Source organism: Monopterus albus, unplaced genomic scaffold, assembly GCF_001952655.1.
Source record: "Monopterus albus unplaced genomic scaffold, M_albus_1.0 scaffold250.1, whole genome shotgun sequence".
Classification (NCBI taxonomy): domain Eukaryota; kingdom Metazoa; phylum Chordata; class Actinopteri; order Synbranchiformes; family Synbranchidae; genus Monopterus; species Monopterus albus.
The window spans coordinates 2,101,694-2,113,777 of record NW_018128130.1 but is presented as its reverse complement, the minus strand read 5'-3'; the positions used below and the strand labels follow the sequence as shown (position 1 = coordinate 2,113,777).

The following is a 12,084-nucleotide window of genomic DNA, read 5'->3' as shown; positions in this document are numbered from 1 at the left end:
CAGAAATAACAATAAATGTCAAGGTACAACAATAATAATAAACTTCTGGCAGAGGCTATAAAAAGGTAGGTGATCTCTGACTCACTCAGTAAAATAACATAGTAGAGTTCACATTCAGCTTATAATATTACCAACAAGGCCTCCAACCTAAACAGCAACATGGATCATTTCTTCTTACCCTCTGATACATCCCATAGGAGTGTTGCCCCCTTACAGACTGCAGGAGCTATGCCATAGGTAAACTGTTAAATACATAACTGACCTTTTTATGATGTGACAATGCTTTGGTAACGGCTTGGTTAAGTTTAGGTATGAAACAACTTGAAATGCTCATATCTTAAGGAAACAACATTGGTCATCCAAAAGTAAAATTCAGTGTTTTGTTGACCTACACTAACCTGTAACAAGCCCCAGCCACCACCATGCTCACTGCCCTCTTTATGTACCAGCACTATATCTTAGAAACCAGTAGTCCTCTTTTTAATTAGTTCATAGTAACCAGATTAAGCACAACTTCATTTGGGACATATTAATGGAGCACAATAAAAACTGAAAGGGTGATGGTGTTAATACCAGATTATGACACATAGTTTCAGTGCAAGTCAGTGCCACTATAATTAGTTCACATGGTTGACTTTGCTGGGTCAGATTCCCATATTTGCAATTAATCAGACTTCTGAGGTCTGCTTTGTCCTGTCAGTAATCAAGCCTTGCTATTTTTGGAGTTCCTGTGTGGAATGTATCAAATTTGGCTTTTTCGTGTTGTTCCAGTGTGAACAAGGGAGATAAACTGGAGAATACCAAAGACTTTGTGATTGCAACAGTTTTCTGGGAAAAGAGGTGTGTTATCTGACAGAAATGCAGGGGTGCCAGTATTTTTGGCCGTGACTGTAGCATGCACACATACAAACATGAGTCAACATCCCGCTTATTTAAATATACCAAATTAAACAGACAAATAGCTAAATAAATTGCATAGCCCACTATATGCTGTACGCACATTCACATATAAAAGAGCTCTGCACATGTATACAGCACATAACTATTTTAAAAAGCAATAATGAAGCAAAGGCTACTGTAACTGGATTTATCATAATGATTATACATTCATACTCATATTATGTACCCATTTTATATGACAGTGACATGACAGGGGCTTTGTTTGGCTCATGGTGATACTAGAGGTCACAGTCCTGCAGTCCTGTTCTTCACCACATCACACACTGTTCCTGCTGCTGGTCCAATATGCAGTCCAATACTGCAGCTTTTTGACAAGGGAGCGCGCTTCCAAATTTACCCTCTCGCTGTGCTCGCTCCCTGTACCTTAAAAAAGCGTGTGCACGGCTGAAGGTCACTTAAACACAAAAGGCTTTCAGTGCTGCGGTCCAATATAGCGCATGCGCGCTGCCGGAGGACTGCTTCACAGACCGCAATATGGCGAGAATGCCTGCCAGCGGAGACAAGGAGCGGGAGCAGATGAGCTGCCCTGAGAGAAACAGAAATGAGGAGGAGGAGGAGGAGGAGGAGGAAGATGAAGATGAGATCCAGGTGGTCCAGATCACGGGGCGGGGGGGAGACGAAGAGTCTGACAGAGATGGTGTTGAGCTGGAGTGGGAATCGGAGAATACAGTGCTGGACCCCAGCGGTTCCGCCGTGCAAACACGAGCGGTCGTTATGCGGAGTGTGGACCGAGGACAGGAGGAGGGAGAGGCGGACCCCTTCAGCAGCAGCATCCCCGCGGGGCTGGAGTGTCACCTAGAGGGAGACCTTCAGCGGTCAGAGCGGAACAGACTAAGCGAAAACACGCGCTTGGCCACCCGGTACGCGGTGAGGATCTTCAGGGAATACCTCAGTGAGAAAGCTCAAAGTCCAGACTTTGAAACTCTGGACAAGGAGGCGCTCTGTGCGGTGCTGCGCTCCTTTTACGCGGAGGCGCGCTCCAAAAGTGGACAGTTATACAGCAAGTCGTCCCTCATCAGCATCCGGAGCTCACTGAACCGATACCTAAACGAGCCACCCTACTGCCGCACCTTGGACCTCACCAAGGACCCCGAGCTGCGCAGCGCCAACCTGACCCTGGCCGCGGTCATACAGAGGCTGGAGGAGCAGGGCGCCGGTCCCGTGGTGCAGAAACAAGCCATCACGCGCTCAGACTTGCGGAAACTGTATGAGTCCGCTGTGTTCAACACCGACACTCCATTTGGGTTGCTCAACAAAGTCTGGTTCGAAACATGTATGTATTTTTGCACCAGGGGCCGGGAGAATCAGCGGGAGCTGGAGGAGGACTCGTTCGGCCTGGCTGTCGATGAGGACGGGAGGAAATTTGTCTATTTTAAAGCTCTCGGACCGTACCACAAGTCGCGCTCCGCCGCCTGGACCAAGAAGCGTCCAGACGAGGACACCTTGCCGCGCATGTATGAGACGGGTACGGAGCTGTGTCCCTACGCCAGCTTCGTCCGGTACGTGTCCAAACGGAATCCGCTTTGCAGGGCATTCTTCCAGCGGCCCCGGGACCACTGCTGCGCGAGCGACGTGATGTGGTACGAGAACAAAGCCATCGGTAAGAACCTGTTGGGCACGAGGATGCAGATGTTGTCGCGCGCTGCCAAACTCTCCAAGACATATACCAACCACTGCATAGGCGCTGTCTCCATAGCAACACTAAACAGCATCGTGGGCGCCGCGGGCTCCAGGCCGATGTCAACGTTTTACGTTGCCACGGAAACGGTCAACGGTCACGCGCAATCCCATCTCCAGCTCGTGATCCCATACCTCCGTCGAGTCACTGACTCTGAGGATGTGAAGCCTCAGCGGACAACGACAGCAACGGCAGCAACAACTTTAAGCATCCCATTAACAGCAGTGAAGAGAGTCAGAGCCGAGGAGGACCCGGGGGCTCCTTACGCCAAGAAGTTGTGCGTGCACCCCGGGACACGCACTGAGGTACCTGTGGAGCGGGACGAGAGCGAGCTGGCGTCTGCGAGAGCTACAGAGTCACATATTCATGCACAGGTCGCTGTCCGGTCCCTGGTCGCTGTGGTCACACAGGTAACACAGGACACGTGATTGTTCCTCATCTTCAGTCTGTATTAACAGCTCACGCTAAAATCAGCGTGCAAGGTCCTGCATGCGTAACTTAGTGTGCAGACAGAGTCCATTCATATATACTGCGTGAGGTTATGGAGATGTCCACTTCATACCAGGAACACTGATCACTGATATTCACCATTTAAGGACTGTTGTTTAAAATGTGGCCATACTCACAGTGTGCTCACTGTCAGTGTTAGGCTGTAAATGATAGCACTGATGAAAGACCTTGGGATTATATATACACACACACACACACACACACACACACACACACACATACATACATACATATGTACACACACACACACACATATATATATTCATTTGTGGAGTGGTAAATGGAACTGTGCTCTCTCTGCCAGGGGCGTTGCTAGACATAAAGCTCCACTGGGGCACAGGGGGGTGATTTAATTCCTCAAATCACAGTCAAGTCATTTTTCTTGAACGTCTGCTGCATGAATGAAATGTGCTGTGCACTGTTACTGAACTTCCCTGTTCCCACTGTTCACTGACATACTGTTGCTACTGAAACCACTACCGGTAAAGGTAAAATGTAGAGATATTCAACTTTATGAAAATATTTATTTCAAAATATAGTAAGAACATTCTCAGCATGTTTTATGGTGTGAAGGTCTGGCCCTGTATTGCATATTTCTTTGCATTCTTTTGCATTTCACAGTAATAACTATCAAGAAGCCCCAGTTTGATTTGTCAAATTTTAATGTTAACAGGTTAATCTATGAAGTTAACAAATCATTAATTCAATTAATTCAAAAGAAAAACAATCAAATAATTTTTGTAACTCGTAAGGCCCAATAACATGTCGATGGTCTTGTTACTTCGAAACTGTGTTGTGCACTAGATGACTGGTGGTCACACCCCTGTCTCCACACTGAGGGGTTCGTTTGTGCATACAACGCACATCATTTGGACTGCATGACAAGAGCTTCAAATATTATGTTATATTCCTTAAATTCAGAAGGAACTGTCCAAAGTTACTATAGACCACTACATGTGATGTATGATGTAACATACGGGTCATTCATTTTATTTGGTGTAGTAAATAGTGTTTTTAGTCCAACTGATCACATGCATTGATGTTACTTCACATTCAACATCAGTTTACGTACTGGCTAACTAAACTAACGTTCCTTTATTTTGTTTCACACTCCTAGTGCTGAGTGCGCGCTGCACTGCAGAGCTACACCTCATATCATGGGTATGGTACGTCAGTGTGCGAGCCGTGGCCACTGCGCCTCAGCTTGTATTTTCCTTGGACATTCTGGATTAGAACAAATTGATTTTCTGTTATTATTGATCTAAATGTATCCACTGCCAAATACAGGAGCTTGTTAAAACGAACGTGATTTTTACTGGGGCACAGCAGATCCATACTGGGGAATGTGCCCCAGGAAAAGGGGTCTAACGACACATATGCTTTCTGATTTCACTGTTACTGACTTTACCCTGCTACTACTATTTATTTTACATTAAAACCAAAGTACAGATGTATAATCAGTAAAATATTTGAAAGAATTTAAATTGAAATTAATAAGGATGTCTATTATTCTTGTTGTTGTTCTTCTTCCTCTTGTTACTGACAATCATTTTAATGTTGTAACTCATCAGGGTGGAGCAAGAACAAACTGAGCTCACTCAGACTGTTGGTAAAAATTGAACCACATACTTTTCAGTTTAATATTAATCCTACGATGTTAAATATTATAGTGTTACACTCATATACGTGTTTTTGCATGCTTTAGCACCTTAAGTCCAAGTTACATATTTCATTTAACAGTCTGAACACATATCACCCATGTCACGGTGAAACCAATGCTTCTAAACCTGGAATGAAGAAAAACACAAGTCACTCTGTGAAATGATCATCAGCGACATACTTGATTTGCAAGGAATTGGCTAAAACATGTAAAGTGCTTTAAAATGTGGGCTGCTACTGTCTGTCTGGGCTTAGCCACTATGCACCTTCAAAAGGAACCTTGGAAGATTTTTGTTTCCAAGTTTCTTGTAAAAAGATTTCCATTTCAGCACTCAGTGCTCTAAATCTAAATGCTATCTATGAAAAACCTGTATACCAGCCAAAAGAATGGAATCCTTGCCCTGCGGTCCAAACAATCCTCTGAAAAGTCCTCATTAAAACACATAAATACACAGCAGGGGACAAAGATGAAGATTTGTCACTCTGTTGACAATGGTAACTTTTCTCACTGGAGAATTTACCCACCATGCATTAGAGTAATCACAGGGTACTACGATTCATTTAACTGACTGTCAACAAATACCTGTGCACACACATACACACACTCTCACTCACCTTTTAACCTTCAGTGTGGACTGTGTGGTTGTACACATGATGTGTCAGCAGAGTATTCACATTTATGGATACAAGAATGTTTGTCAACAAACAAAAAGCCAACAAATGGCAAAACTAATGAAACCAGACACACTGTCTTAAATTCATCTCCAGTATTACTAGTAGTGTTAATATACAAATGATACCAAGAGTGGACTGAGTGACCTTTGATACACAGCCTTGCTGCACCTCTGTCCTCCTCCTCCTCTAAGATGTGCTCTGAGCAGGAGGCTCCTCATCACAGACCTGTTATGCTGTTAGTGATGGTTACGTTAAATAAAAATAGAGAGCTCCCTCTTTGTTTTTGGTCAGAATTTGTTAAGGGTGGTGGGAGGTGCCTTTAGGAGACTCATCATCTTGTGACAACCCTGAAGGACATTGTTGTCATGCTGTGGAGTATTCATGGGCACTGCCATGGTGTCAAACAGAATTTTTAATACAAGGAGACATTCAGATATCCTTTCATTGAGGACCTTGGTTGCCTATAGGTTGGAGTTACAACTTCACTGTAAAAACAAACATCCTGCTGTGATGCTCAGTAGCTGACACTCGGGTTCTACACATGCTACACACAACGAATAGTGTGCACTGGATTTTTCTTTTGCATCAGAGACCATGACTCTGACTATGATGAACTCAGCTCAGGACTACTACAGTCAGATCTGTTTATAACACAGTAAGCTACAGCAATCCAGTGAACACACACATGACCCTGGGGCAGAAGCTGTTGGATGCTGCAGATTTTCCAGCTCCCTTGCTGCTGTATTAGCTGGATCTAGCTCACCACTGATGATGTGTTGCATATACTGTATATCTAACACAGTACAGCGAACAGTCCACTCAGATTCAGCTGGTAGCCACTATGACCCTTCTGTGCTGCAGGACAAATACTGATGGCGACAATGATAATGTTGATGATTCTGGTGACTGTGACGATAAAGGTGACTAGGAAGTTTTTCATGATGATTTTATTCGTTCAATCATAATGTTCTTATCACAGAAGACTAAATTTGAATTTTTTACCGGAGCTAAAAGCAAATGACTAATAGACATTCATCAGGCGGACACTACCACAACTCTGTATGAACAATTATGGTGCTGATGTATCTGCTAGATGTACATATGCTACTGTTTGTTAAACTGTCTGCCCCAGAAGCTAAAGCTTTAAGGATACAGATTATTCTCATGAAAGTTTAAGGCACCTATGAAACATACTTTATGAAATAAACCAAATAAATGCTCTGGATGGCATCACCAAGCAATCCTTGTGTGAAGGCCTCCATCCTGGCCTTCACCATGTGAGGGGCTAAACCATCACCAGCAATGGACTTGGGTTGGTAATTTTGTTATGTGTGTAGGTTAAGTTGTAGGTAAATATTGTTTGATATTAGACATACACAGTTGATCACTGAGCATGCACGTTTGATTAATTTTGTATTGTTAATATGTGTAAATTTTCTTTTGAGTTACCATGTTTCCTGGTCCATGGATGGGGGCAGTTCAGCCAAAAAATTGGACTGAGGAAGCAGCAGATTTAAATACCTCCCACTACGCCTGGACTGCACCAAGTGCCCAATACAAGGAAGGGGGGAGTTTGGGAGAAATTTATTGTTTATTTGTTGGTAGTTTATGTTAAAAATTTATTTGTCAAGTTACCGTATGTTAATTTCTTCACATTTAAAGGAAATATTTAGTTGAGAGCAGACTGTCTGTTTAGTGTTTATTAGTTGATTACTTTGATAGTGTATTTGGTCTACCCCTTGTGTGTGCTTTTGGTTTGGCCAGCCAATATATACAGTATGTTCCCCTGTGTGTGTGTGTGTCACTTGTTAGGTTAGTTGGATTTTGTTGAGGTATCAGACAGTTCAGTTTGCTGTATTTTGAGTTTCTTTATCTTTTGTTGACCTCTTTTAGGGCCCAATTTATCTGATGTCTTATCTTACTTTTGGGTTAATAAAAAGCCCATTATTTTGAACTTTGAAAGCTGTGTCTTTTACCTTACTGCTTGGTCCGTGACACATTGGCAGTGCTGGGTGGACAGAGTAGTTCAGAGTAGCCAGACTTTCAAGAAATGAAGTCACAAGCTTGGGGTCTGACCTTAGAATAAAAGAGAGCAAAATGAATTACATCGATATGGTTTGAAGAGAGCACTCTGGAGCAAACGTAAAGTAAACAGCAAAACAGAGTAGAGGTGAGCTGAGTGAGAGCCCAGGGGACTATTGTTCCTCCTACCAGGCTGCCAATTGCTTCTTTCGGCACTTCATACTTTGCTTCTTGCTAGGCACCTTGCATTGTAAAATAGCCTACGAGGCAATCTGGGAATAGCTGCTGTTCTGTCTGAGCAAAGTCATATCCATGTGTCTGACAAGTTGTCTTAATATTTCTTTGCTTCCTGTTAGGCTTCTAACATTATCTTCCGGTCCCGAGGCTTCCTGGCAGCTACAATTCTAAATCATCAGCACTTCTCTAAAACTTCACCTAGTCTTAGAGAAGTGTAGGGTACAGTTTGATTGGCTCATTGCAGAAGAAGTGTAGCCCTGGAGAGACCTGAAACACAGACTGTACAGAGGGAATAGTAATACCATAGGTCTGACAAAAATGTAACCTAAAATAAATGTAGATATATTTTGGACGGGAAAGCACTACGCATTTTGTATTCTTCATTGATTTTACCATACTTAGAGTATTGCGTTAAAAACTGGGGAAATACATACAAAAGCTCACTTCAACCATTGTATATATTACAAAAAAGAGCGATAAGAATTGTGCATAAGATGGGGTACAGGGATCACCCCAATGGAGCTTTCATACAGTCTAAATTGTTAAACTTTTTTGATTTAGTGGGATATAAGATCGCTGTGTTTATATATAAAGCCAGGAACAATTTATTACCTGGTGGAATTCAAAAACTATTTAATGAAAGGGAAGGGGGATACAATTTAAGGGGTCAGTTAAATTTAAAAATTCATGTTATACGTACAACCAAAAAAAGATTTTGTATTTCCATAAGTGGGGTAAAACTATGGAATAATTTAAGTGTAGACATAAAAAACAGTACTAGAATTGACAAGTTTAAACATAAATATAAAGGTATGTGTCAATCAAGATATATGCAAGAACAAACACTCTGTTATAATTCTTTAGTATATTACTTGTGTGGTGTAGAAGAGAATTATTTATGTAGAGATACTGCTTGTAAACCAATGATGGTAAGATGATGTCATGGGGTAGGACTGGATAAGTCTGACTTCTTCCTACTCCATTCAAGCATGTACTAGGTATAAGCAAATTGATATTGGATTAGCATTTGTTGGATATGTGTAAAATTATGTGTTGATATATCAACTGTCTTTACATGCTTGAAAGAATAAATAAATCAAATCAAATGTATACATCTGCAGGGTATATTAAGCCCTCTGTGATGTTTGCTAATGTAGAGTTTGCTGTACAGCTGCTTGAATTATTTTTGGCCACTGGAGAAGCAGAACAAGGTGTAAAACCAAGACTAACATTATCACCTTTTAAAATTGTTTTTGCAGGTTTCTGCTACATACCCAGCAGACATGAAGCAGTTTAGGTTTTCATTAGGACTCATGTCTCTGGACACCTGAGTCCAATATTCACGCTCCGTTTTAAGATAAAAAACCAGTGGTTGTTGGTGAAGGTCAAAACAGAGCCTTCCTGGGAAAACAATTTCTTCTAGACAACTCTTGCAAATGCTCCACTTTGTTCATCAGGAAATGTTTAATGCTACATTTCCACTATCAGAACCTAACAAGTGGTACACCACACAATTCCGGGTTTGACGCAGACCTTCCCACTTTGTTTTCCCATTGTGTTTTCTCTCTGTCAGTCTCTGTTTAGAGGCTGCTCCTCACTCACACAGGCAGCCAGCTGTGTGATCACACATGGTGCTTGTAATGCAAATGGTTGAGGCGTGAAGATGTGAACATTTAACTGGCGAATGCTCAGTGGAAACAAACACAGAACCAGTGATGAGCACTACTTGGTATGACACATTTTGGTAGATTCCTGTAATGGAAAAATCCCATAACTGTAGCCGTTTTCACACATGAACTGGGGACTATGTCATTGGAATCAGGCCCGGACTTTATCCAGCGTTGCCCTTACACACATGTAGCACACAACAGGATGTAGTGCATGTCAGATGTGTTCTTGCATACTGGAAATACTCTGTTTGGTGCAAGGGGCACACCTGGGTAGAGAGCACAGGAGGCGGGATATGACATGGTCATGTAGCCACTTTGTAATTTGGTCATAAACAAATAAGTATCTTGCCTTGTCTGATGATTCTTGGCACCAGCTCTTAATGTCAAATATGTCGTGTCTCTAGTTAGATATTTTTGTTGGTGTCTTCATTGTAAATGACCATTGTTCTTCACCATCAGATGTTTTTATCCTTCCAGTTTCATGCAGGTCTCACTGCAGCTCACTTGGACCTTATGTGGACTTTGTACTAAGGAGCTGACATAGTAAAGTCTGCTTAAGCTCTGGGTCGATGGACTCGGACATTTTCTTTCTCAGTATGGATGTACAAATACCACTTTTTTTTCAGACCAAGTACACATACAGTACTTAAATTTAGTAATGGCAAGAGGTTTTAACATTTAAAAGGTTTCACTGCATGTTGGACATTAAAAATGGCATGTGGACTAGCTGAAATTACAGTGTGACTAGTAAAAATGATAAATCAACATATCTACAATGTGTGTGACCAGTAAGGATGACAATTACATTTTGACTAGTCACAAAAGGGGTTATGACTAGTCAAAATCCCGTTGAAGATTTCTTTAATTTGAGTGTTGACTAGTCAGAATGTAAATATAAATATCTAGAAATCACTCAGATTTAAGATATCTACACTAAAGTTTTGACTAGTCATAACTCCAGTTTCAGATATCTACAATGGAGTTTTGACTAGTGAAATCTTAATTTGTAATACCCAAAAAAATTAGTTTTGATATCTTTTATATGTGACAAATTAAAGATATCTGTAACTTGAATTATGACTAGTCAAAATCCTATTAAAGATATCTTTAATTTGAATTTTTACTGGTTCCAGATATCTGGAACACATTTTGGATAGGCTGAATTGAATTGTTTTCCCATTCAAGTTAATGAGGAATTCATTCATCCATCTTCAGGTCGGTCAACCGGGTTGCGGGGGCAGTACTCTGAGCAGAGCCCCTCAGACTTTCCTCCCTCTGCACACCTCCTCTAGCTTCTCAGGAGGAACCCCAAGATGAAGGAATGAGGAATTCTTACTAGTCAAATGTAATTGCAGATACAGTATCTTAAATCTAAGTTCTGCCCACCTATTTAATATTAAAGGGGCTTGCCATAGACCTCTGTCAAAAATGCAACCTCATGCCAGTGCATCTGTGTGAAATGGGGAGGGAAGGGCGCTCTTACACACACACACACACACACACACACACATACATGTCTTTATGCCTTTGTGTGGCCCACGTTCTGTGACTTCTTTGTGAGGGCCACCACTTCTACTATAGCTACAATGGTGCAAAACACAAATCTATCATGAGGTGGCAATAGAGAATCAAAATGTCACGTCAGAATTCAGAAAACTCAAAATAAAAAAAATCTTTTTCTTCTACACGTGTGAGGACCGGAGCCTGTTGCCAAGCAGATTTGGTGAACTGGACCTTCTGTCACAAAGCACCAAAACAATGTATGTTATATTACCAGATTTTAGCAGATCTTTCATAACTGTCCCATCTTACTTTCCTGGTTAACCCAAACCACAGCATTACAGAGATGGAAGCATGTGGTTTTAATTTTGCCAATGTAAAGTGTATTTAAATTTGATTGTATTTACATCTATTAAAAATGTACTATAAAAATGGTATATGGTATGCATCTCTGCATTTACTATTCGAGTTCAACTCCACCTGTGTCCGGATTATGGATGCTATTGTTCCAGCCAGGATGAAAAGGTCTAGAAGCACCTATCAACCCTGGCTAAATGATGTTACCCGTGCCCACTGAAGACACTGTAGACAGGCAGAACGGAGATGGAGGAAGGACGGTCTGCAAGTTTCATTAGGCATACTGAGAGACACCCGGTTGGCATACCAGAGAGCTGTGAGCGCAGCTAAGTCCCAATATCTATCCGACATTATCTCTGAAAATAGACATCAGCCTAGAGTATTGTTCAAAACCATCAATGCAGTTGTTAATCCCTCCAATGCTTTATTTTGTGAGACCTCAAGTATCGTCTGTAATGAGTTTTTAATGTATTTTAGTGAAAAGTCCCGAGTCATCAGGCAGGGTGTCCCGCATTCTTCTTCTTATGTCTTACCTGTCTCCCATCCCTCTCATACCTTCACTTTGTTTTCACAGATATCCATAATACAACTTAAGAAATGTATGGGTCAACTGAAATCTGCAGCGTCCCCTTTAGACCCCCTACCTGGAAAGATTTTTAAAGAGTCGATTGACATCATTGGCCCTTGGGTGGTCATTTTTATCAACTCCTGCTTCAGCTCAGGGCGAGTCCCTCAGACTCTGAAGCATGCGATAATTAGACCACTGCTCAAAAAGCCCAACCTTGACTCAACTCTGGTAGGAAATTTTCGCCCGAT

The 12,084-nt window shown here is 41.8% G+C and overlaps 1 protein-coding gene across 1 annotated transcript in view; it reads left to right on the top strand.

Annotated features, from left to right (window-relative positions):
• Positions 1 to 1,310: 1,310 nt before the first annotated feature.
• Positions 1,311 to 12,084, top strand: part of LOC109972202 (uncharacterized) — a 34,583-nt gene continuing 23,809 nt past the window's right edge. Inside the window, exon 1 of the mRNA XM_020620909.1 lies at positions 1,311 to 3,048. Coding sequence (XP_020476565.1) covers positions 1,435 to 3,048 — 1,614 coding nt within the window. The 5' untranslated portion in view covers positions 1,311 to 1,434. The remainder of the gene's footprint in view (positions 3,049 to 12,084) is intronic.